This window comes from Leptosomus discolor, chromosome 1, assembly GCF_034619465.1.
Source record: "Leptosomus discolor isolate bLepDis1 chromosome 1, bLepDis1.hap2, whole genome shotgun sequence".
NCBI lineage: Eukaryota > Metazoa > Chordata > Aves > Leptosomiformes > Leptosomidae > Leptosomus > Leptosomus discolor.
Window position 1 is genome coordinate 122165340 of NC_141391.1, and position 27736 is coordinate 122193075.

At 41.5% G+C, this 27736-nt stretch overlaps 1 protein-coding gene across 3 annotated transcripts in view; it reads right to left on the reverse strand.

Moving 5' to 3' along the window:
* Positions 1 to 27736, reverse strand: part of BBX (BBX high mobility group box domain containing) — a 143258-nt gene that overhangs the window by 40782 nt on the left and 74740 nt on the right. For 2 of the 3 annotated variants that reach the window (XM_086463574.1, XM_086463568.1), the window contains exons 1-4: positions 20346 to 20507; positions 18549 to 18791; positions 12470 to 12668; positions 6551 to 6618 (exon numbers count right to left, since the gene is read on the reverse strand). In XM_086463574.1, the coding sequence (XP_086319700.1) occupies positions 6551 to 6618; positions 12470 to 12668; positions 18549 to 18791; positions 20346 to 20507 (672 nt within the window). Of the gene's footprint in view, positions 1 to 6550; positions 6619 to 12469; positions 12669 to 18548; positions 18792 to 20345; positions 20517 to 27736 lie in introns of those variants that run through there. The other variant, XM_086463562.1, reaches the window with a different exon arrangement.

Genomic DNA, 27736 nt, shown 5'->3' on the forward strand with positions numbered 1-27736 from the left:
TTCTGTAATTCCAAACTTTGCAAAAGAGTTTTATGCAACAGAATACTAAACTGATGATATTGGGCTACATACACAACTATCTTGTACTGGTGATGCTATCAACATTGCTATATTTATAATTTGTGCTACCATTCTGAAAAAGAAAATTACTTAGAAGCTAAAAAAATTTTTTGAAGACACTGGGAGTTGCTAAGTGACAGAAACACTTACTAGAAAAATAATCCCCAATCACCTAAGAGCATGAAAATAAGTAATTAAGGCTACCACAAGCCTAAAATGACTCAAATAATGTACTTAAACACCCATTTAGGGGTGCTTATGAGATGCAGTGCAAGAAAGATACATAACTTCTGAAATCAAAATATAAAGAAATGACTGTTCAAAAACAACAGCCTTATTTGAATTGACACAGAGCTTGGTACTACTCTTATTAGCCAGAAATGTGTTAATCAAGCATCACTCTGTAAAGAAATTGTATCAAATATGATACATTCATTAAATGTCACATTTGAGTGCAAAAGATTTATATGCATATCTCCTAGAAGCATGTGGTAATGTTAGGATAAAATAACGTACCTAACATGGCTTATAGGAAATAAAATAAAGGAAGGAAGCCTTGTGGGATTTTAGGAAGAGTACAAGGATAGAATTTTTTTTATCCCCTAACAATTTTTTTTTTCCATGAAATTTCAGTTTATTTCAAACATTTTGATGCAAATGTCTCTTATTTATTACCCAAACAAGTATGTCAATAGTATTCATTAGTGAATGCACACATGAGATCTAACTAGCAACTGCATCTGTTGCTGGTAAGCACAAAGCACCACAGAATAAGAAGGCCTACAGCACATGCAGTTTGTACTGCTGCTCCTGCTGCTGTTTGAGATGCTTAAGCATGGCAACAGCACCAATGGCATTTTGTTTCAGGAATCTGCTACTCATACTCCCCTGAAAATACTACATCCAAGTGTAGCAACCCACAGGCCAAAGCGAACTACACCACACAACAATTTGCTTACATACAGAGTTGAACTTGTTTCTTCCCTGCCATAAAACCAAGCAGTAATAGTGCCTCCTATAATCTACACTTCCATTGTATTTACTAAATACCAAACAGGATGTTTTACCAATGTACTATGGGAGTATACCAACCCAAAGGGTTACAAAGAATGTATTTTTAATGCCTGTCTTTTGCTTTTTCAATGGTTCGTGTTCCTGTTTTCATTGATGTAATGTTTATTACTGCTCTTCCCATGTTTCTGTACGATCTGTTTTAAGATGCCTGTACCTCAGCACCGGTGTGGATTGTACCAGGGATGCATACTGATCTTGCTGCTGCTGAGTGAGCCGTCTCTGAAAGTCTGAGTCTCTGCACTGGTGTGAAATACATAAGGATACTGCTTCCATGTCTGAGTGCTCATTTGGTTAATTCAGGCCACTTCACTGGTGGGATTCTCCCAGGAATAACTAAATTTGGGATTTGGTTCCGCATATAACTTAAATTTTCTGCAGTTTGACCAGCTGCCTTAGGTAGCTTAGTTTGTGGTGTCTACTGAAGCAGTCTGTTCTCAAGTGGAGTGCCATATGAAAGGGCACTACTTTGCTTAGGGGAAGAGACATGAACAAGGAAGCCGTACAAAACCTCTCTGCTCCCTGGGCACTGCGGGGCCACGCATGCCCGAACTCTGCCCACCCGCCGTAATGGAGGCCGTGGCTTCGCAGCTTCCTCTGCCTATCTAGGGGCTCATCCACATCAATGTGCCAACACATGCCCAAGCTGGCACGGTACAAACCAGTGCTGGGTTAGGAGCCATTGACCCGTGCCACCCCAGGAGCACCATGTGGGAGCGGAGAAGTACTCCTGAGGCGGCTGTCAGGGCTCAGCCCCTGCAACACCAGTGCTGTAAGGCCCTCGCCCCCCAGCTGGGTGCAGAGACAGAGGATGAGCCTTCCCGCTGCCTCTGGGGCCACGTACTGGGTGTCCAGCACAGTTTGTTCACCTTGCGGTACAGGAACCACCAGCCCTTGAACGTGTGAAGCCCAGTTTCCCACAGCTTTGTGTGTAAAGGACAGATTGCTGGTGCCCAGTAACTCAGAGGTAGTTTTGTGGTTAGAACAAGTATACTTTTCCTATCAGTTTCCGTTATCTTAAAAAAAAGTTAACGCTGTTGCCTTTGCTTGACAGAAACACTAATTTGAGCTTGTTTCTTCTACTCTGTTGCTTCCCCACACACTCCCGACCTGTGGGAAATTATCTCCAGGATTTCTAACCTCTGCCAGGCTGAACCTGATCAAGGCGTTAAAATAATGACCACAAGGAATGGATGCACAGATAGTGCCATTGCCTAAGTCTCACTTCCTGCTGTAATAAAACACCCTCAACATCTCCCCATTTCTTCTCCTCCTTCCTCCTCCCATCTTACCCTCAGCTGCACCGAGAGATTTTCCACTTCTGATTTACACCCTGGGCAACAGCAGCCTGCGCAGACCCGGCATCACACGCAAGATCACATTTTGTTCTCAAAGAGAAGGAAACTGCAAGGAAAACGCCTTGGCAGCCTCCCTTTCCCTGCAGGTCACTGCAACATGCTCTGGAAGGGATCACACCGAAGGAGGGCGAAGGACAGCCCCTGGGTCACCTTCCGCACTGGCTGATGCCAGGCTTTAATGCCATCCTGGTGCGCCGGGCGGCGGCGCGGGGAGACACCGGCAGAAGAGCCAGGTTTTGGACTACGCTACAAGTTCTGGGATTTCTGGGCAGTAACCTACAGAGAGGCCACTAGGTGCTGCTGTAAGGCAAGCAAACGGTCTGGCGGGCAAGTAAGGGAGATGTGCAGGGAGGCGAGCGGGTGAGCAAGGAGCCCTCCTCAGCCAGCTTCAGGCTTTCTCCTAACGAGCCTGCTGTGAGGACCAGGCTTTGCCCAGCAGGTCGACAGCAGCTGGAGCAGACCCGTCTGGCGTTTCTGATCCGATGTTCAACAAAATTTGCTCATGTAAACACCACAGCCTTGTGTAACTGGTGAAAGGACCCAAAAGCCAGGTGGAAACTCACTGTGTATCCAAGTTGTTTGTTTACTGCTGCTAATGTCTGTAGCTTCCCTCGCCTATCTGCTTAGGAACTCGAGCTGCTGCTTGGACTCAATCACGTACCGACACTGACTTCTGTTATCAGAAGAAAAACTCTCTAGTCTATTGAAAAAAAATTACAAAAATAGGATCATAACCAGCAACACGCAGAGATGGCGACTGAAGCCTCAAGGCAATTTTGTAAATATTGCTGTCGTGCCTCTTCCCATTCTCCCGCCGGTGAGTCACTTTGTTACGTGACATCTGGGCTTCGGACAACTCAAAGGTTAAACACCTGACTTGAAAAGTCCCCATACATCCATTTAACGTACACTTGACAGAAAATCAGCGGGCGTTGACTATATTTATGTGGGATTAGCAGACCTCTTTAAGTATAATTTCCCTCATCTTCTCCCAAGTTGTGAGCAAATTATGCCAGTGCTTCCCTCCTTTCTATTAACAATTTTTAAGATGACAATGGTATTTAAGACCTATGCTTACAAGGCCATGCAAGTCTGCATAATCATACGTATGCCCAAGCAGTCAAACTACATGTTGACAGGTAATCTTATGTCTGCCAGTCTCCTGATTTGAAGAACCATATACACGCACGTGTATCTTTAATGATAACGAAGACTACACGATATCCTTTAGACCATTCTTTTAAAATGACACTGCATGTCTTTTTTTTTTTTCTAATAGAAAATGCCAGGGGTTTAGATATAGGACATATATTTATATACTTAGATGCGTATAAAAACAGTACCTATGTTTTCCACAGTTAAGCAGCTTCTGAACCTCTTCACTGACAATACCTCAGCAGTCACCTTAGTACACCAAATTCTCTCCCACATCAATAACAACTTTAACACAAGTAACTCCATCTCCACTGAAGAGGAAAGCAGCTTACCAATTCAACGACGAATTTTTGAGCTTCTTACTGAGCCTGTCATACCACCTCCTAGCATGTTCTGCTAACCTCCCAAACACTGGTTTAAGCACAAAACCGTTCTCAAGTATAAGCATGGAAATCCAACCATACGTTGTCCCATAGGCATGCAAAGATGAACATCTTGCATGTCCTCTGCCCACACACCCGAGGATGGCAACCCTGAGATGCTGTTCTGTCATCCAAGTCTAAACAGGTTTAGGATCTTTATTGCATTCGGGGAAACAATATTTTTGTTTCCGTAGAAGTAATTTGCTCCACATCTAACCACCACTAAAACACTGAATCAAAAGGAAACAAAGGAAAATGGAACTGCCACGCAAAGAAACTGTGGAAGTTTCCCAGCGCACAGACACCGCTGACACACAGTTAGGAGGACTGAACTTCATCCATTTGGGCCTCTTTGAGAATACCAAGCACCCAGATTGTCCTGGAGGATGTATTTTACATGGGGTACCCTCTGAAAGAATTGGAGATGTACAGTTTTGTTCGCTGCAAAGTGCTCTGACACTTACCTGCTTTTCAGATAGCACAGGACAATTAAAATACGTGAACTCGTTAGTAAGTACAGGCTCATTTCTGGCCAATCATGATTCTAACAGCTGCCAACAAATCCCTCAACTAGTTTTGTTCAGGTTTTATTTGTGACAATTATTTTGCTCTACATTTTGAGGGAAAGCAGATTACACAGCTTGCCTCTTTTATGTGGAGGGCCAGATTTCTAAAGAAGACTACAGGCCCAAAAGAGCACAGCATAGTATAGCTTATACATGAAGTAAATATTACATCACGAGCCATACTGCATGCTTCTATCAGAAAAAAAAAGCACTTATGTAGGCACATGGGAAATGTGCCTTTTTGCTTAAAAAAAGAAAGTCACAATCAAAAAACCCATCTGTATAATAAAATGACCACACAACATCCTTTTTGATTTGTCTCTAAATCCACATGTAGATTTTATTCCTTTGCTGCCATCTGAAATCATACTACTTGAGGCAATTTTCATGTAAAATCAAGAAAGCTCAACTCACAAGGTCATAGCAAAGATCCTTAATGGAACTGGGTATCTGTGACCACAATACACCTTCCCCCTCGTTTAAACCTAACAGCATAGTAAAAACAGTTTTTAAACTCGAAGCTGAGACATTCAAAGTTTGAAAACTACAGGACATTCTCATTCTAGCACAAAATAATCAAATTCTTTTCACTTCTCTTCCAACCTTACCCTAGTGTTTCTTATTTTTTGTGCTGCAGCACAGAACCCACACCTGCACAAAGACTTCCACTGCTCAAACTGGTGTGCAAAGCATTAAGGAGTCTTGGCTCAGTCTTGACGGTACAGAAGCAACTCATATCAAATCCACCACACATTTTGTATTTGGAAGTATCACATATAGACAGTTAATTATTGCTTCTCCTCCCAATAACAACAAAAAAAGAAAAAAGAAACCCTCCTCACTTCCACTACTCTTTTTTCCAGGCTAGAGATTTATGGCAGTGACTACCTATTTTAACCAACATACAAGCCACCTTTTGAACAATTTTCAAAGCTGCCCCAAAAACCAGATCATAAATAATAATCATCATCATAATATAATAATAAAGACCAGAGGTCTCTGCACTATTTGTGATATTCAGCAACACTTCTATTTACTAGATCCTTTGTAAAAACAAAATGTTTGCGAAGGCAACTGAACTACAAACTTCTTTTTAGATATAAAGACATAGTGAACAGGAGTAGATTGCAATACTTTGATCACCTGTTAGCACTTGCATGGATTCAGAATGCATTTACAACAACACTGCCTGTACGGAAATTATTAGGAATTTATTTTGCTATTAGTGCCAAGGCCACAATTGTGTGAGGCATTGCACAAGCACATGAAATCGCTGCCCGAAAGAGCCTGCAAATCTCCTGTTTGTTAACTCAGTCACTGTATATCAACCCTTCTACCTGTGACAATATCCTCTCACGGGGCAGACTGTTCCATTCAGTCAGCAGAGTTAATAGTGAACTGATGTAAAAACTGGGCCCAACTCTACCTTCACAGCTGGGATACAAGACTTGTATCACAGGGCTCATACTAGTCCCACCTGAGGTTACCAAATATCAGAGAATCACAGAATCACGCAGAATATTAGGGGTTGGAAGGGACCTCGAAAGATCGTCTAGTCCAACTCCCCTGCCAGAGCAGGACCACCTAGAGTAGGTCACACAGGAACGTGTTCAGGAAGGTTTTGAATGTCCCCAGAGAAGGAGACTCCACAGCCTCTCTGGGCAGCCTGTTCCAGTGCTCTGTCACTCTCACAGTGAAAAAGTTTTTCCTTATGTTAATGTGGAACCTCCTGTGCTCCAGCTTGCACCCGTTGCCCCTTGTCCTATCCTCGGCCATCACCGAGAAGAGCCCGGCTCCGTCCTCCTGACACTAGTACCTTAAATTGTATCTTAATGTATCTTAAATTTCATTTCCCACTGGTCAAATACACTTCAGAGCTCTTTAAACTGAGGGCTCACAGTAATGGAGAGTTCCTTACCTCTTGTGCAGTCAGGGCATGTTCCCCTGCTAGAAGCAGCATACTCAGGCCTCCCATTTGTGTAGGATCTGTTAAGAGTAAAACCAAGTCTTAAGTTTATTCATTTGCTTGTTTAAAGAACCTACCATTTGCAGCGTTAAACTCCCAGAAGACTACTTGTCACAGACACTCCAAGCAAGCTGCCATAAAAGGCAGTTCAAGAGAATCACAAATAACCATTTCTGTACCCTCTGGGAAAGGCTTTCAAAGCTGTTTGAAGGATTTAATTGGATTTGTGTGCTTAACACCCCATTGCGTGGATTTACAATTTTACTGCCAAAGGTTTTATGTACTAGAGAGATGGATATCTTTAAAACAGCAACTGTAATGATCTCATACATAAATACACACAAAGGTGCTCTAATATCGCACATGTTTATAACTCAATGGATGCTCCTACCAAGGGAGTGGTTCACTTCCTTAGCCACTGAACAAATAAAAGGATGGAAGAAAATTACATGATCAAGCTCTGAAGCAAAATTTCTACTTTCATTTAGCTTTAATTTAGCACTGCATTTTGTGGTGAAAAGTGCCAGCCTGACAGCTCTGAAGCATGAAGTGCTTGATCCTCTATGCCAGAACAGCACAGGCACTGGCCAGGCAAGCTGCCTGCCTACTTGTTGCCCTGACAATACAATATATAATTGAGGAAAGTAAAATGGAAATACAAATGTTCTTTCTTCAAGTATTTGACGCTGACAGCTTCTCGCCTCCAGCCTTCCGGCACCTCAGGAGCTTGGAAAGCAACGAGAAGTGAAAGCAATGAACACTGGCACTGCATTACTCGTGGAGTGGCTTTTCCACTCAGAACAGTGCTTGCTCTTCATCATTATGAAGACTAATTGTCTGATTTCAGGGGAGTGCCTTGGAAGCAATGCAGGGGCCTAATTTAACAGTGTCGTGTAGGGAGAGGAAGACAGTCTGTGGCCCAAATGTCTCACACAACAGAGAAACGGAAGCATTACCCTTGCTGTATTGCTGAGACACCAACTTCAGTAACGATGAGACACCCAAGATAAATAACTTTCTCCGGGTTACACTAAGTGTGCACTCAATGTTTTCCAATTTCCTTTCCCTAAACTATACAAAAACTCTCTCTACAACAATAAATTACACGTGCCCGGGACCATTCTCTGGAATGGAGGCCAACTGGCACAACTACCCTTGTCCGTTTGGTTGCATTGTGTTATGCAAAATTTGGATGCAGAATAGCTGCAACCAAAATGTCCACTGGGCAGTCCCCTGGCCCATTCGCACTCCTGAGTGGTACAGAGGAACCTGTTGAGCTTTTCAGCTGATATGGGCCAAACCTGCACCTGTAAACCTCCAAACAATTAATGCTACAGACGATCAAGGTCCAGTTCATGGGAACACTCACTGGCGCTGTTTAATTCAGTATCACAGATACTGCCAAATGTTCACCCGCAGACAGCATCTCGCACTGCCATTCACAGGGTACATTTTTTCAATACTCAAAACAGCAGTAGGAAAGCAATAAACTAGGCTCACCTGCTATCTCAAGGATTGAAGAGTGGCTCGTTATCTTAAGAACATGGCTTAAATAGCATCTGGCTTCAAACCCAATGTTCAACTGGAATTAATTTTTTCCTTTACCGTAATAAACAGGTAGAAGGTGTGTGAGATTTTTTGTAGTTTTGTTTTTTAAAAAATCGGTTTGCTTTTAAATAAAAAAGGGAACAAAAGATATTAAGCTTCTACAAAGAGACATGGCATATCAGAAGTGCAGGATCCAGTAACAAGAAGTGGTTGAAGATATAGAGATGGAAAATAGGAAGGGCCAGCAAGTAGCTCAGCACAATTCAGAAGTGAAGCGATCCTGTCAGCACAGCACTTTTTGCTGTCAAAATACTTGATCAGAACCTGTTCAGCCCTTCAAATAAGAGGGCATAAGAACAATTAAGAAGAGAACACGTATCTTGAAAGATAATGCCGGAACACACAGTTAATTTGGAGGAAGGAGAGATGGGAAGAGATCTCCAGGTCCATCATAAATTGACTGAGCTCCCTACTAAACAGTAAGGGCTTGGCTGGTTGCTTTCTACTTTCGCTATTCCCAACGGAAGGCTGTTGCAGAACCAAAGTCTTCTAAGCATTAAGAGCTTTCTTCCAGTTTTCAGCTCAAATTTACTCAGGGTCAGGTGGTACACATTTTTTCTGGCGCCCACATCTTTTAAGATTAAAAAACTGTTCTCCTTAAATGTTATTTGCCTCTTCTGCATTTACAGGAGTCATCCTACTCTTCTTCCACTTGCTTTCCAAGCCTAAGCAAATCAAGATCTCCTGATGTCATCAAGCATGTCCACCTCCCACAATCCCAGCGAATCCTGTAGCTCTCCTCTCCAGTTATTCCAGGTGGAGTTCAACTTTCTTGTATGTGAATGACCTTCAGGACAATCACGCCACATAAGCTGTGCTCTGTTCAATGGCATCAACTTTTCTCTACAGTTTCTGAAAGCACTTTGCCTGACACACTGCAGTGTGGCAATTTATGCCTACATCACACTGACTGCTCCCAGCTGCTCTCTTATGCTTCACTTCAGTTACCTGTGGGTCTTCCCCCTCCTCAGTTCTGGCCAACTGGAGAACACACAACTTATGGCTCTAAAATTCCTTCCCCTTTTCTAAATATCTTCTTGCTGGTCTCAGCTTTCTGTCCTTCAAATAAGTAGCTTATCATTACAGTACAAGAATAGGAATGTTTTTTCCCCAAGCAAGCAAATACTTAAACCGTTTATTTAAATACAAAAATTAAGAGGAAGGAAAAAAAAATGACAGCTAAGTGGAAGGTGAAAGTTTAGTTTGGAGCTTAAATAAGTTGAACATACTTCTGTTGCAGCTGTAGCAGAGGGCTTGTACTTAAATGACTGATCATGATAAAACCAAAAATCCCTCCACTAAGGTTTCAAATTACAAAATAACTTCATCTAAGGGAAGACAAAACACACATATGGAAATACTGCCATACGTTTATAGTGCCTTCTCAGCACAACAATTCTCTTATGGCGCTGAGAACTTACTGGTATGAAGAATTAAGAATTCTGAGTGCTACTTTAAAGCAATTCTCAGTTAAATCAACAGTAGTGAGAAAACAGCACACATTTGACTTGTAGAATGGGAGACGATTCGTGACTCCCTCAACAGCTTTTAATACTGATGAAACTTATAACCACCTCACTGTTTGGGAATGACATATTTTGTTAGTATTGGACTGGTTAAGATACTCAGCAGGCTGGCTTGTTTATCATCACAATTTTTCAGTCAGAGGAAAGTTCTTCCTCAGTTCTTTCTGAGCAGAAAGGCGGCCGGAGGTCAATTAACTTTTACCTGGGTGCAGAATTGAGCTCCTTTCTAAAAACCAAAAACTGCATCTCTGTCACGACATTGCCAACTCTAGGAAGTGTCTTTCTTCCACCCTTTGCTTCACTAAGAAGCTTTTTGGCTCAGATGGTTTTCTTCTGATGCAGAAATGTGGAAGTATCGGGAATCTTGCACATTTGGATAGCAAAGCTGTTGTTCACGTAGCTCTGTAGTTGTGAGGGTAGATGCTGCAATGGTCACATTCCCCTAAGTACAGCAGTTGTCTTTGCCCTGCGTCCTACAACAGATCACAGATGAGCCATGTCATGAGAAAAACATGCTCCATTACAACTTCCAGGCTGGATGAGCAAGAACACCACTAGTGGGTCTGCAAGTCAGAAGCCCAATGCTGGTGTCATACCTCAGGTTCTTGACACAATGACAGGTCAACGCAAGAGACTTAAAAGTGTGGTGATTATTGTTGGAACGCCAAAGATAAAGGAGAGATGTGGCCTGTGTGGGACTTAAAAAAAAATAAAAGGAAGATCTTACTCTCTATGTATCATTAATGTTCTAAAATGAAATGTAATATGTAAAAAGTAATCAAGACAGGATTAACAAATACCAAGAAGTAATACAGACTTCCTGAAATTATTCTGGAATCATATAATCCCTGTTGTAAGGAAGCTATCTGCCTTGAAGATGCAAGACAAGTCAGTGGCATTTCAAAGGTAAAAGTGTTTCTGAAGTGGTTCAGCTACATTTTAGTTTATCAGCTAGTATACAGCCTGGGTTTTAAAAAAGGTATGTGCTGGATAGAAGAATCAAGAGTTGAACTGGACTATCACATGATGATCTCAGAGGCCTTTTCCAACCTAACAATTCTATGAACGCGACGGGAGAACACACCAAAACATATTTAGCATGAACTGGCATACAGTTGACAAAACACTAATCCATTTGGCATGGCAGACGTGTCATGATTTGGATGCTGCTAACATCTCTGTCAGAAGCTGTTGTTATTTTATGAGCTATTGTTACATTCAAGAAATAGCAAGCCTTCGTTGGCTTGAGGACTGGAGTAAGACCCCTATGGATTACTACACTCACTGACTCATCCTGCAGCAAAAAAAAAAAAAAAACAAACAAAAAACAATTAAATCACATGTAGCACGAAAGGGCTTTCTTCAGAAATGAATGGCTCTATAAATAAAACAATGGATTAATTAGTTTCTAATTAGTTCTTAAGTTCTCTGTCCTCTGGTCTGACAGGTGTTGATTTAACATCTCTCTGTACTCAGAAACTACATTTGGATAGCTTGTCAGGAGTGGTGGGGGAAGGCAGACAGGTAGAGCAAGACCTATTAGTTGTTCTTTGTGTTAAGTCAATAAATGTTTAAGGAGCACAGAAGTTACTCCTCTGACGGCAAAAGCAGAATGGGATGAAGGGACTCGCGATTTTTAGAACTGGTCTCCCATGTACCGTAACTATGTAGCATGAAAAACTTTATTTTGATCACATTTCACAGTTTCTTCATAGCCAGAAGGAATTTCATTATGGGAATTTTCATACCACTATACTAGCAAAAAGGTATACATGCCTTTTTATCCGTTTTTATCCTTTTACACTTGTTCCATAAAACCATTTTCCACTCTCCAGCTCACGATGTCTCTAAGCAGAAAAGTCCTATCTGCCACGCACTTGTCAAACTGGGTAGATATGACAAAGTTTCAAATACATCAGTATTTATAAAATAGGAAACTTTAAACCACAAAAAAAGAAAAAAAGAAAAAAGGCTGTTGGGAGGAAAACTATTTTCTGCCTTGACTTTTAGGTTCTTAAGCCACCAGTATTTAACATTAATGTCTCTCTATTTCAAGGTCATGATTGCAACAGTTCTGCTATTTGTGGATATCAGTGAGAGATTATCTGCCTTTCACTAGTTCAGGCACTCCATGTACACTTATTCATGGATTTGATTTTTTTTTTTCTTAAAATGTTTATAAGGTTAGAATCTGCCCCTCCAAGGTATAATGGGCAAAAGAGCATATTTTAAGTGAAATGAAATTACACTTCTCTTGATTTAAATACAAAAAGTTAGCTCCACCGGCAGTCCATCCACAAGAAGTTAACACCAACTTCACAAACACCCATAAGTTATTTCTGTAAACAGCAAATTACTAAACATAGTACAACACTCTGAAACAGAAGAAGAATGCACACAACCAGTATTTTCCTTTTTGACTAGAAAATTAAAATCTCTAACAGCAGGTAAGATGGATTAAAAATCAATGAAATCTGGACCCCAAATAGGGTATGGGTTATGATGCCCCCTATCTGGACTCAACTCTTGAAAGCAATCATGCACTAAGGAAAATTTTAGAAAGTCGTTATGCAGATGTTTAAACTAGTGTCTTGGAAACTTACTTTGGAACATGAAAGGTATTTGCGCTACAGTACCATGTGCAGTAAAGAAAACTAGTATCCCAGGTCCATTTCAATGCCACACCCTTAAACAAAACAAGGATGCTATGTCAGAGTAACATGGATGGAAATCTCACCTGCCATCCCGAAGTTAAGCTGTGGCATTTCTTCACTTTTTGTCCCTTTCCTTGGGCTTGGTAAATCTTTTGCAGAGTCTGATGCAAAGGCCCATAGCTTTTTCCTGTTTGTAACAGAGGATGCCTGGGTTTTCACAGGTTTGTTTGTTGTGGGGCACCACTTGTACCCTGGATTTGCCTTCATAAATGCATCCTTGTACTAGAAAAGAAAACGAAAATTACCAGTCATGCCAGTCATGACATGATACTATCCATAGGGCAACAGAGTGCACTGTGTGTAAGAGGATTTAATATAGTAAATAATCCTTGAATATCTTTATTTTTTAACAGTTTAATCACATGCTTAGAGTCTGACCACAAACACATCTTAGTAAGAAGAAATACTAAGACAAGTAGAACAGTATTTATAAAAGTGGGTTTTCTCTTTCCTCTCCTGAGGATTTACTACCCAGGGCTGGCTGAAGCTCTGATCCTGCAAACTGCTCCCCATTGCTTGTATGCTCACTCTCTGAGAAACAGACAGCTATTTGAATCCTATTGCAGGTACAATCTTTGTTTCTAGTTTGAATGAAATGAAAACATACATGTAGCAATAAATGCAGCATGATGCTCCTTACCTTGCACTCATTTTGCTCTAATAGTTCTGTAGTTTAGAATATTTGAGTATACGCTTTCCCAAACCAGACACTGAATATAAACCACTACCAGTATCGTCTCATTTTCAGTAACATCTGATACATCATCCCAACGTTCCTTCCAAAATGTACCATGCTGCATGGCTGCAAAAAACACACTGGGACCATTTAAAACTTTCTTTGGCCTTGAGCACACATCTCATTCTTGGTATGAGGCAGCAAAAGGAACAAAGCCAGACTACGCATGGAGGGGTGAGGGAAAAGGTCTGGATCCTACACAGTTTGGAAAGTAGGGGAAAGGATGGGAACCTATTGTATTCACAAAATAGAACAGTGACATTTTCCGAGTATCTTCCTGACCAGAACAAAACAAGATTTTTGAATGTTAACACCAATAAACAGAGCACATTTCAATATTTCCGATGTGTTGCTACGCAAGGTGAACAGGCAAATCAGAGGAATATGCCACACATTCCAGCTGCAAATGTTTGCCTAACAACTGACAAGGGCATACAGCACTGGCTGCTGTGGGAGCCTACCCAGTAAAAACCAGTGCTCACCGCAGGGAGAAGGAACTCAATACCTCCTCATGCACTCAACAGCTCTCGATGGTGGCAAATGACCAAAAGAATTATTTTATCCTGAAATACGGGGCAGGGCAGCTGCAGGAAGTTTCTTCTGCGATTACACATCTTCCCACCCACCCAGCTGTCATCAGTCCCAGTTACGGCACAGAGAAGCACCTATGTTTCATGCACATGCCTGCACAGAAACACATGCACAGGCAAAAAAAATCCCTTGGGTATCAAATACAGAAACAGCACTGAAAAACTTGTCCTCTGATCGAGTCACTGCAGTGTTTTCCCAGATCAATAAACAGCATGCCTTGTGGCAGGAGCACCATCGCATGTGTATCACTTACTTTCATTTCCATCTTAACCTATCAGCTGGCACTTGCTACCTCCAGACTGTAGCAAGGATAAAAACGTTTCCGTTAACAAGAAGCACAGAACCATGTGAACCCGCTGTGTGAAGTCCTGTATTTATAGAAATGGCTATAAATAATAAAAATCTGCAGGGACCGCTGACCCACATACACTCTGTATTTTCTGAATAGGGTGTATGTATTAAATCTGCAAACTAAGGACTGTGACACCTCTCACCTTGCCCCTTTTCCCTTTCCCTCAGTTTGGTTTGGGAGCTCAGTACAGCACAAAAATAGCCTGGTGGAGGGAAGGGAAGGGGAGGGGGTAAGGGAAGAGGCGGAAAGGAAATACACAGCGAAGCAGCTATGCCTTCCATTGTTAAAGCCACAGCCCACTCAACAAATCATGTTTCCAGCCTGCAGAGTGAAAAGCACAGGATTGCTAGCAATGAGGTACATAAGCTCTTCATACTGGCATTGCTGCTTTGAGTAATTGGATTATTCTATGGAGTAATTTGACAAACTGACAGGCTGCCCATCAAATGAGAACCAGAATGCATGCCATTTATGAGACGAGGCAGCAATAAGCTTTTAATCAGTTGCCAACAAGAGCAATTCAAGTGAGCTGGTGTATTAATGGATTTTTTTTTCCTCTGCAAAGCCAGGAAGTGAATGTTAACTGCACTCTCCAAAGCGGATGGAGCAAACTGAGGGAGGACAACTCATCGTCCCCTTTCACAGTTTCAACACTCAAGATAAATGAAAAAGAAAATGCAGAAAGTTAAACAGTGGCCAAAAAGTAGTTTTATAAAATGAATACAGGGGCCTGATCCAAATCTCAGAAAGACTTGCAGCATTCAACCAACTGTGCAGCAAAGCAACTTAACACAGCAAGCCTAAGGACATCTCTAAAGTTGCTTTAAAACAAAAAAAAAATAAAAAAGCAAGTCCTTAACCTGGAATGCAAAGACACCATCTTGGTTCCCACATGCATGGCAGGGGCAGCCTGGCACGGTCATGTCCTGAAGTTCCAGGTAAGATAAAAAAGCACAGGGTACGTTTGTGGGATTGGTCTGATGTACCGTTTTGGTTCCGTGAAAGCCTGGGGAAGGAGGCGTTATGCAGTGGGACCAGCGCCACTTTAGAGCTGAAGTTAAAAAAGGCGCTGTGCTTCAGTGCAACTGCCTGAGTTGCTTTCATCACCAAATAGAAAAAAGATTTGTTTTCTCCAGTGTGGTGGGAACAGGAGCTCACAAATGGATTCCAGCTACAGCTCAGGGTAGTAGTTCGCACATGCTTAACTTTAAACGTATGCTTAAATCCCACTAACTGGCTATAAATGTCACGTGAAACCCAGAGATCTAACAACAACAAAAAAATTCCTGAGAAAATACAACACGCTGTTTTTCACTCCTGAAGGACACGGGGTTCGCATTACATGTTACAGTCCAGACGTCACTCAGTGATCTTGCCAGACTCCAGCCAGCAAGCCAGAACATTTGTCCACTCCTACGCTGAGGCAGCCGCCAAAGCAGCGGCATCCCAAGGACAGCAAGCTCCCGGCTGGGCTGGCTGTACCTGTGAAACCACTGGCCGAACACTCATAGGGAGAAGTGTTTAGCTCTGCCACTGAATGGCAGCAGCCTGGTTTTATCAGGCTGCTCCCTACAGGAAACAATCCCAACTGCCTGGATCTTGCTGATGCAAAGACATATTTAAAAATGGAAGTGTTTTCTAGCAAGGGAAACAAGGCTTGAACAATAATAATCTCACTGGATATTTTGCAAGGCAGCTGGCTATTCCCAGTAAGCCCTTTAAGAGTTAACAGAAGAACACTACACATATTATTGTAGTAAGTAAAAATGCTGGAACATACTTATGAATGACCAGAATTCATTTTCCCCTCAGCAAAGGGACATGCTAACAAACAGCAGGAACATCTATGGTTAGACACTTGGAATATTTACCAGCTACTGGGCTTATATCCTAGGTAATGAAATTTTCAAAGTTAAGTTGATCTAGGAAGTCTGTGGGATCCAAAGAGAAAGCCCGCTCCTAAAGAAAACACCAGTAGAAGCTGACATCGAGCTCTGCAGGCACAGCATGAGGTCTCCAGGGCAGATGTGGCTACAACAGACCATAAATAACAAGACTGAAACTAGAGGGAGCATGGTGTCAGATATTCTAGGTAATTAAGGCACCCCAAGGCGCAGAGAGGCACATAATGGGATTTTCCAAAAGTGCCCAAATGAACTATAGACCTGATTATGTTCTTGCGGGGAACTGGGGACACATGTCCAACTCGCTACAAAACTTCTTGTAATTCCACCTGGCAAAAAATTTGGGTGCCTCACTATATTCCAAAATTCTAGATCTTGCATATAGCTAGACATATGCAAGTAAATATACAAATGCCTTTATTTGCACACTGCTGAGATAGTATCACTGCTGGTACTAAGCAAGTAAGAAACCGAAAGCTTCTTGCTTGATCTAACCTAATTGGCTTTGTAAGCTATGGCTCCAAGTAGTAAAAACATTCTTGAGACTGTAAAACACAGGGGTTGTAGCCACTGCAGTACTGACCACTTCTGCCAGGCCCCTTCATACCTCTGGAAGAGTAATTCAGATGCTCAGGTTGCACAAGACATGTTGTGGAGATAGTGCATATGACACATGGTCCTTTGGGAGATGTGTGCCCTGTCAAAGCCGTGGCCAGAAGCTGCGTGGTGAAAACTGGAAGTCAAAAGGCACTGAAAAGCTACATTAAGTAACAGAAGCTCATCCACTCTATTTTAAACCTCAATGAGCTTATACATATAGGTACTCAAACAGAAGATTATTGGTACAATGGTAATTTTATGTCCTTCCAAAGGCATTCACCTTCTTGACTTTTAAATGAGCTCTGCTTAGGAAAAAGGAAAATACCAATAAAGAGTTCACACTAGAGCTGTCATTAACATCTTTTTGACAGTCTCAGAAGTAAGCCTAACTACAAAAATGAGTGTTAAACCAAAACGACGGATCCACATGCACAGAACAGGCCTGTTGGTGAAGAAGGCCCAAATATAGTTAATAGCACATTATAGCTGCTAATTATCGCTGTGACATACACCTGTTTAAAGAATAAAAATTATACGCTCTCTTCTACACGTTCTTGGAACTAGCTGTAATGATGTAAACTACTTAGATTTATTGTTTTGCTTTGACGTTAAATATGCAATTTGTTCTTCATGCCAAGAAAAATAAATAAATCACTACAGGAACAATGATTTCTACAACAATATGATTAACAGTTTCAGATCTGTCACTTCATACAGAAATTCTGCAATTATTTTCCTTCTTAATGAATGAGTTTCGTTCAGCAAGACAAAAGGCTAAGAAAACCTGTCATATCAGGTTCATTGCTTCCAAAAATTATGTCTTCATTTTCATCTTTTCTTCCTCTGTATCTGTACTGTATCTCCTAATTGCCCTTTCCCCACGCATTTCAAAAAGCATTGCTAATTTGTAAGTGGGAATGCAGAACAAATCAGGAATGGCTGGACAAAGCTGAGATTCAAGTATTTCAACACTGTCACAGATGGGAAACTACAGAGGTACCACAGACCCTGCTTTAAAAAGGATCTGCCATGCAGAGTTCCTTCTTACTGGCCTTCCATTGTTTTTACTAAGGTTGAGTTCAATGGCTACCTGCAATCTACATCACACAGGTAGTTACAGGGATATGTTTTGGGGTGATGTTATCAGCCTGAGTAACCGGCTGTGTCTCTCTCTCATGATACCTGCAGCCTTCTTGGGGCCAGCTGAGCAAGCAAGCTATTTCTTAAAAAGCCTCTTCTAAACTTAAAGCTGACATAAAAACACTTTGTGAAATATGGGGATAAATCTCTTCCCCCTACTCCCAGTTAAAGGACTCTGACTATGTACTGCTTTCTGATTTGGGTATTGGGATTCTGTCTCACCAAAGGTTGCTCTATCAGAAACGGGTTAACAATACATAGGGAGATTACTTCATGAAACACTAATAATTTTTAAATTCTTTAGCATCAAAGGTAGAAAGGGACTACATTTGTTGACTATGCTTTTGGTTTGGTTCACCTGCATTATAACAGAAACCTGTATTATCGATAGCAAATGCACAGCTTGAGTTAACTGTCACTAGTCAGCTGACACTGCTACTGTTTTCAGTGGCCACTATCCAAACACTATTACGCGTTAATGCCTGTACCATAGGAATCATCAGGTGGTATCTACCAAAAAGTGCATATATTTGTACCAATGTCTACTGAAGCCAGGTTAGTTTGTGTACACAGACCAACTTCTTTCCATTCTGGTCCACAGAACCAAGTGAATCAAAGCAAGAACAGCAGCTGATCTGGGCACCATAATCCCACTGGAGAAGATGAGGAACTCAGGGAAGAGAAAGACCCCACAATAAAACATTTAATACACAGAGAAACAGAAGACAGACAAATATGTAATGAACTTCCTTTTCATCCACCATTCAGACAGAACATACCTCCTTGGCCATGTCAGTGTATTTCTGCTTTTCTTTTGGATCTAAAACAGCCCACCAATCTGCCAAGATCTTGGTTGCGCCACGATTATCAAGCCGAGGGTGTTCTTTTCGCACGAGAGAGCGATGGCGTTTGCAGAACAAGAGAAATGCATTCATTGGTCGGCGAGCTCGTTGCTCTGAGGACTCGTCATCTTCAGTTTCATCAGCATCCTGCTCTAAACCGTCAGCACCAAGGAGTGGCACCTAGCAGAACCAAAAGGGAAGGGGTGCAAACTCAGTTATCCACACTTCTCACGGAGACTGAGTGTCTGTGTATGCCGTGCGTGAATGAGGGAGATGCACATGGATACACGCGGCTGTCTCCAAAGGCCACCCGTTCTGTCCGGAAGAACCAGAGCTCTACATCAGACCTCCTCACCTGACAAGGTGAGGTTCACACTCTCTGCAAGACTTAAACTCTGCCTTGCAAATGGAGCAAATTTCTGAGACGAGAAACATTCTCTAGTAACAGTCCTAAAGGGGCTGGAGGGAGGAGATCCTTCCTACCCGCTTCCTACAACCTAGAAATCATCTCAGTGGGATGAGATGAGCAGAGCTACCTTGGACCTCAGTCATGTGTGTCTGCAACTGCAAAGTGCATAGGAAGGAAAGTGCATAGGTAACAGTTGTTTCCCCGTCTCCTGCTGCTCGTAACTCAGCCTGAGCAGACACCGCACAGCTGCCCAGTCAGAGACAGAGGGCAAATCTCAACAGAATACACTGCCAAAATATGCTCTCTCCACTTACAGGCCAGTGTGTCATTCCTACATGGGACGCACCAAGAAGACTAGTTCTGACTGAACAAAACAAATTACTGTATGAGACAGAAAAACATCTCCTACCTAACTGAACACTGATATTTTATACCACATTGTGAAAGTGACCTGTAAGGTCAACAGAAAGCACTGTCAGAGTATCAGGCTCCTCCTTGCTGCTCCTTATCCTTGGCAAGGTCACTCTTCCTTATCAGTACGTGGCTCAAGGCAGTCTCCTCAGCACTGATCTCTCCCTTCCTGCACCAGGAAGGCATCAAGGAGATGCAGATAGGAATGTTATCCACATGGAAACATCACATCTCCATAACCCATTCCCATCTCTTGTAACAGAGGATGAGTTCAACTGTACATTTGTGAGACGTCACATTGTGGGGTCCTTACAAAAAAAGGTTAAGGCCAGCGTCATTGGACAATACCCAAATACCAAGCACAAACCAGAGACAGATTATTCCACCTGTGCTCTCAATATTCTGAAGGGTAAGTTGAATTTCGCATGCAAAGACAGCAAAAACTGTTGACAGCTTTTTCCTTCCTTTTCCCTTTTAATCTTTGTATTTTTTAATCTTTAAAAAAATAAAGAGAACTATTAGCTTGGTGTGTCCTCAGAGCCACTAGAAGCAGATACCAAGCACAAGCTAACCCCATGTCTAAAATAAATAATTAAAAACCAAACCCATGTCAAAACCTCACCTTGAGCAATCAAGATAGAGATGCGCAACACAATATTAAAAGAATCCGGTCAAAATTCTTACAGTCTAACAAGAGAGTTTTGTTGAAGATTTTAAAAGCATGACTGACAATTCACTTTTTTATGTTATTTGCTACTTGCCTTTATAGCTTTATGGACAGAGCATCACTTCTTTTTATTGGCTGTGTTTGTTCGCAGAAGAGAACAGCAAGAAGCAAATAAAATAAAAACACTGCTAGGGAGAATCTGACCCACCATTAACCTTCTATGGTCAAAGCATCCAAAGAAGTCTACCTTATCAATATCTTCCTCCTCTTCCTCCTCCTCCTCCTCTTCAGAGAAGTCAAGGAGTTTCTTGGCAAGCAGGGGATGCCACTGAAGACACTTTCTTTTTGGTCGCTTCCCAGTTCCTTCTCCTTCTGTCGAATGATCCTTATTCCTACTACTGCCTTTCATTACTGTGACCTGTCATGCAAAAATAGTCATAAATTCACAACAAACCCTTAGGCATAAATGACCATCATATATAGACACTTAAACAAACCAGTGACAAATATACGGGGCACAACTGCAAGAGATTCAGGTTTTGGGCAAGCTATTAGATAAAGATTTATTCTAATTACCAACAACCACATGGATGTATCTTTTCCAATCTTAACATTTCCACTTAAAGCCCAGATTAACTAGCAACATACAATTTCAGAGCACAAAGCAAGGACACAAGCCAGTCCAGCTCTCCAGTGTGCTCCTGTCTGAAGGTTAGCAGAAAACCCCTCATACTTCAGTAGTCAAGCGAGTGAGAGATCTCAAAGCTCTCCCACACCTGTGTCCACTGTAGTTTTTCATATTTTGCCACTGAAAATATCAGGATATCCCTCTTTTCAGCAGTGGAACATATTGCCAGCCACTCATCTGTTAATCATGCACTTATATACAGCAATGTTGATGCAAAACCCCATGACACTATGAGCTAGGATTTCCCAAGTGCCATTGAAAGGTGCAATAGGGAAATCTGACTCCCTAAGAGAAATGAATTTTAATACATAATTTGAAGCAAACAACCAGACCTGGTTACCCTGACACTTCCAAAGTACTCATCAACAAGAGCCCACACACAAACAAAACAAACCATCAGCTAAACCAAGTGCATGCAGAAGGTAAAACATATTCACTCACACACCTATCTTCTCTGTGCGTGTTCTTATCTAAAAAATATCTCAGAATGACCTCAGTAAAAATACATGCTAAACAGATGCTAACTACCAATTTTAAGGGACGGCTTAAGAGATCTGCTATCCAAGCAAGGGGCAAATAAATACCTAAATAAATAAAACCAGCACATCATATCCGAGTACTGAAGCCCACTGCAAGCAAGCCCTGCTGGCACACAGCCTGGTCCCTCGTAGCCTTCTGTTTACACTGTGTAAAGTCAATGACAATCCTGACAGAGGCATGGCTTTCTAAGAAAACAATGCAAACATCAAAACAAACTGAACCTGGGGAGTGGTTAGCCAGCTATATCTTTATAAAGCCAACAAAAATAGATGAAGACTCACAGGGGCCTCTTGCCAGCAGGATAAAGAAGCTGGGCTAAGTCCTGGTCCCATAGGCAAAGCCAGAAGAAGCTCTGTTGTTGACTCTCATGAAAGGGCATGAAAAGAAGTCAAGCCTTGTAACTGCAAGGCCACATCGCATTCTAGGATGCTGCTTTCTGGAAGATGCCTACTAGAGAGCTAATGTTTCAGCCTATAGTGGCAAAAGGGAAAACTGGGACACCTGTACTTACACTGGTTACCCAAGCCCTGGTGTCACTGTCACAGTAAATGCTTCACCAGAACCACCACACACAGCTGCTACACCCCGTATAGCTCCAGCCACGCTCCAATGTATCCCACCCATTTAGCAATCACCAATTCTGTTTTTGGCTGATCTCTTCCATGCGTGTTTCTTGTTGGTGAACTCACTGGCAATGTGCCCCTGTTAGCACCAGAAACATGTGTAAGCAGCTCCTTCCCCCCTGGACTCCAACAGCACAGAAAGCTGAAGGGCCTTCAGTCACCGCTTGCTAGAGGAAACAACTGAACTCTGAAGGAAGAAGGTTCAGAGATTTTAACCTACATTTAAAAATGGCATTTTCCTGGATGTGTATTAGATTTTGTAAGCTCCTCCCTACTTACCAGCAGTACCTGGCCCCTCACCAGTTAAGGATGCCCTGTAACTTCATAGCGGCTTGCTATTAAGCTCTGCACTTTGCTGACCCCATCATGCCGCGTCTACCTGGAGCACATTTAAACTTGGTTTCATGGCACCCACTCCTCTGTTCATTTTCTGTAACCAGCTCCTGTCTCTTCACCAAATATTGTATGGTACATAATCACACACCATTTCACCTAAATCTTTGTCTGCGACTTGCAAAGCAGATCCAAATACACAGAAACAACCAACTTTGGCTTTAAAACAACATTAAAGCATGGAAAAATCAAACCACAATCCAGTATCACAAAATGCCAGTTTGATGTTGTTTCTATCCCACCATGACCTTTGCCATGTACCACACTGCACAACCCTCCCCACCTGTCTCTTGTCTTAAAGTGCTGAACCACCATTTGCTTTTGTTTGGGCTATTTCTGGACACAAATTGACAAAGTAGCTGAGTTACTGTTTGAACAGGAACTTCAGATCCTGTGTGCAGCAGATTCGTTAAGTCTCGGAGTTTGTTAAATAACAGAGATCTGTTCGTTACTGTAGTCAGTACAGTATGTGGCCTATTTCTGAGCAGGATAAATGTGCTACAAGTATGACAGGGAGTCAGCTACTCCAGCCGTTACCAGTGACTTATTCAGGCGAGCTAATCATAAGACTTCTGCCTACAGTTAAGTCTCAAGTAAGGTGAGTATTACTGGTAGCCTTCTACCTTGTTAGTGTGAAACTAAATTAATGTTTGAAACTAAATTAATGTTTGAAGAGTGCTCCATGATCCTCCTTTACAAAGCTCAGCTGACATCTCAGTGCTATTTCAACAATAGCATCGCCTTTAGCTGGCACCTCTCTGCATTCTGCCCTTTGAAAGAGAAAACTTCACAGGACTTAAGTGATTCCACAGTGCACTTTACATGTGTTCTTCACCACCCCTGAGGCCCTGCCTATGCTCCATGCTGAGCTTGGCATGGCAGCACAGACCCTAGGCACAGGTCACTTTGCAAATCCCAAAGGGGCTCTCAGTATGTTATGTATCTTTGCTACCTTCCAGCTCACAAGTAATTTTTGTTTTCCATGCACAAAGGCTAGTTATTGAACACCTAGTGACTCCTAAAATAAATGAACCAAAGCTCACTGCACATTAGTGCTGAAATACCAATGTATGCTCAGCTCCAGGAATTCAAGTGATGTTCATTAGGTTGCTTGCTTAAATTGTGAACCATTTTTACCCTAGTCGTCACCCTGAAGCAGCAGTTCTACTATAAAGAGGCTTCTTAGCAAGATGGATCGTCACCCTATCAGCTGAACAAGCATTTAGGAGATCCAGGACAGAGTAAGTCAGATCCTGGCTGTTACACACGCACCATTTACTATAGAAAGACACACAGTTGCTCTTTGCTTCCACTTTGGAGTGAATCTCTGCAATAGTCAGCAACGGAAGTCCTCCTGATTTAACTCCACTGATGGAAGGACTGATGCCACAGACTGACTTCAAACTTTACTTCCACAGCATGGCCTGGAAGCCCCCCACCCCCTTAAGTATGTCAAGCTATATACTCTATCCTCTATGCACTCTCTTTTTTCCTATGAAATAGGGGGTCATTCATAATATGACCACAGTAAACTTTTTCAGCTCCTATTTTTTAATAATTGTGTTTCCAAATCCTTTTCCCTCAATTTCGCTTATTTCTCCAAAGTTTTGACCTACATTTCAGAGACATTTTTGGTGTTCACTTTTTGCTGATGCCTCTCTCAGTCAAATGTAGGATTGGCATAATGGAAAATGTTCTGATTCTCTATTACATCACATGGGACATTTCCTCTTAAAAAACAGATGCTGACAGTATGATGAACTTGTTTTCCTTTGGATTGCTTCATCATCTATATTACTACCCCCACACTTCATGGGCATTTCTGTCATAATCATTGATATATTCACATACAACTATATAATATGATAGAAGTCGTCCCATAAAAAAAATATCCAGTCAAATGCAAAACACAGCTAGCATGGACACTTTCATTTCTTTTTTTATATGGAAGATTTTGGCAAGACACATAACTACTTAGACAAGAAACTCCACGGTCAAGTGAATGCACATATGATTAAATGACAGCACAAGTTTTACTGGCATTATTTACTTGTTGAATGGCAAAACATCAATGGAATCCATTTAGTGGACTCTTCAGATTCTATTTATTTATCTGTTTTTCTTTTTCCCCTCAACACATCATCAATAGCATGTTAGTTCTTGTTTTGTCTGGGAGACGGGAAGCTGGCAGACGGAAGAAGCAAAAATACCAGCTCCTTCTCTCCCTCTCAGGGATCCCCGAATGCTGGCAAGCATCCCTACCAGTAAGCTTTTGAAAAGAGAGCTGGACTTGGATCCTACAAGAACCGAAGCATGCATTTAAGCTTGGCAATTAAATAGTTCCATAAAAAGTCACAGAACAAGTCATGGGCAGTCTTTGGAGCTTAAAAGTATAGAAAATACACAGCATCCAAAGTGCAAAGTTTGCAGTAACTGGAATTTATGAACCCTATCACAAAAAAAAAAAAAAGGAATTTCTTCTACAGTATCAGTAAAAATATCATGTGTCTTTTAAGGCAGGTGTAATGGCTTTTAGAAGTCAGCAAGAGGAAAACCAATTAAAACCAGATAACAAGATTTTACAAGGCATTTCTCAGCTTAAGGATGAGAAAAAAGTGACAGACTCTAGGGAGAAAGTAGGAATATTCCAACAAGACAAGACAAAAGTATGGACAGCTTTGCTTAAAATAAGCCACATATGCTTTATAACATCACCAGAGGACACCTGTCAAGGCTGTCTTTCATGATCCACTGACACGAAAAGATACCTTCAGGGTGATGTCCTACACATACATTCAGTGCAGATATAGATCAAACGTTATGGAGATATCAGACCAGTAAAAAGATACAGCAATTTCTTTTTTTCTTTTTCTTTTTTTTTCTTTTTTTTTGTGCGCTGGCTGTATTATTTCCTTTCTGGTTCTGCAAACATTAATCAAAGAATCACGGTTTTCTTGGATGTCTTATAAATATACCTAATAGGGCTTCAAAGAAAAAAAAAAAAAGATTCCTTAAGAAAAGAGCTGGATGGTGGCAGGGAGAAGGGAAGAAGAATGATTGTTTATCTTTTTACGGCATACCTTTCTATTTCAATTACACAACTGTATGCAAGTCTTCATTTTTTAAGTGTTCACTAACAAGTGTTTGATGACTCACTAACATTAGGTTTTGTTTTCCTCCTGTCTTCTTGTTCTCTCTCCCTTTCCCTTTTGGGAGGGGAGAGGGGGAACTGGATGCAGGAGCTGGACTCTGGCACTGGATTCAGGGATGCACAGATTCGGATCGAAGACAGAAGAGTCCTCCTCAGATGTCAGCCACTGAAGAAGGAAGACTGACGTCACCTCATGATCTCTCAGCTTTATACTGAATATGATGTCTATGGGATGGAATACTCTTGTTGGTCAGTTTTGGGCCACCTGTCCAGTTCTCCCTGCAGGTGTGACCCTTTATGTGCTTGTGACCCTTTTCGCTCCCGGCACCCCAACACACAGTACAAGATTTAGCAGTGACCTTGGTCGCTATAAGAACAAGTATAAGCAAGGGCCTCTCTGCACACCATTCCTTGGTACGAACTATAAACACCAGGCCTTATCACTGCTAGAAGCAGCCACTGTCTGGGAAAACATGCTGCTGTTTCAGAAAGTGCAGTTAGTTAGAGGAGACTTAACTGAAAAGTTAAAGCACTAAAACAGAATTAGTTCTGGTTTAGCCCAAACCAGGACATTCTCCTGTTCACAAAACCTGATCTAGACAGGTGACCAACTTCTGCAGTCCTAATTTTTAGACTCTCTCACCACACAGTGGATCTGTCACCAAGAATGCTGCTAGTGATTCTTGCACTCACTAGAACAAGTGAACAAGCTGAACAAGCTGCACTCACCAGGCATTCCCCAAACTACATCTGCAAACACCAAAACCCTCGTAAAGGTCTTCAACAATAACCAAGCTCTGTAAGGCACACATTATAATATAGGCTAGAAAGAAATCCAAGACCTGCAAAAACAGAACACCAGAGATGTGAATTGTGACCCTGTTGGAAGGGTCTCCATGGAAGAATATCTGAACTTCAGCAACACTCATCTTACTTCCATGAGGACAGTGGAAATGATTTTCTGTTTTCCTGTGACCTTAAAACCACACTTCCTGGAGTTCAGCTGGGCCCTGAGCTGACTCCGCGCAGATTACTGGTACAAAGGAACAAAGGGGAAGTTTCAAGTAGATTTTCCACACCTTCTGCTCTGTTCCACACTATCTAAATTCTCTACAACTTTACAAAAACAAATACCAAAGAGAGAAAAGAGGACCGAACTATGACACTACTATGACACTAATAGTTTGATGTTTGGGGGCTACCAAATCAGTGACCTGAGCTGTTTCAACAAAGAAGCTGGAGACTGGGAAACAAGTTCATGTTCTCACACGTCTAGTGGGCTGAAGAGGTATTTGAATTTTCAAATAAAAGCAAAAGGAGATTGCTGGCAGTAAAATACACCTACATGAACACAAGAAGTTTTCAAAAAAATTTCTCTTAGCTCTGCAATAACTGACCCAGAACATTTCTGTAATGAAGGACAAAAACTAATTGGCACTAATTACTGACAAGTCAAGTGAACGTATTCTTTATTGTTTCACAGCGGAAAGCTATTAATGAGCTTTCTAATTTTCAGAGATGTGATGGTTTAATGGGGGACATGCTGAGACTCAATGGAGCCCTGTTTGCTAGCAGAGGTTTGGGATAGTCTGTCACCACACGAAACGCTTAGCCACACAGCAACAAGTCTTACTTAATTTTTAATGACACACTCTTCCATCTTCATGAATGTTTTTCAACTATTTGTTATTATCTTAAACTCAGATCTGAGTTGCTTGCTTTCTTTGTTCTCTAATACATAAAATTAAACTACAAAATCACCAAAAGAATGTCAACAGCACTTTTTTGAATTTTGGGTGTTTTTTTTTCTTTTTAAGTGAATCTTTCATGCCTACCAAAGAGGAATAAAAGCAACATACAAAAAAAGTCAATAGATTTTAGACTTCAGCTCCACTCATTCACACATGCACAAATAAGAAATAAGGTGTTCTTTCGTTTTGTTTTGGGTTTTGTTTTTGTTTTTTTTGTTTAACACAAAGAAATCAACCAGGTTTTGACTAGTACAAAAAGCACTTTATGTTGAACAACTGTACTCACCATTAGCATGGTATCAGGACACTTCAATCTAAAAAAAAAATATGCCAAAAATGGGGGGGTATGGGAGAATAAATTTGTTACTGGTGTTTACTTGCCTTTTTTATGTGCATATCATTTAGTAATGCTTTCGGTTAATATTGCTATAGTTAATTCTTCAGAGCTATTTGTAAGAATGGCTGTAAGGGCATTTCAAGTGCTAGCTCTCT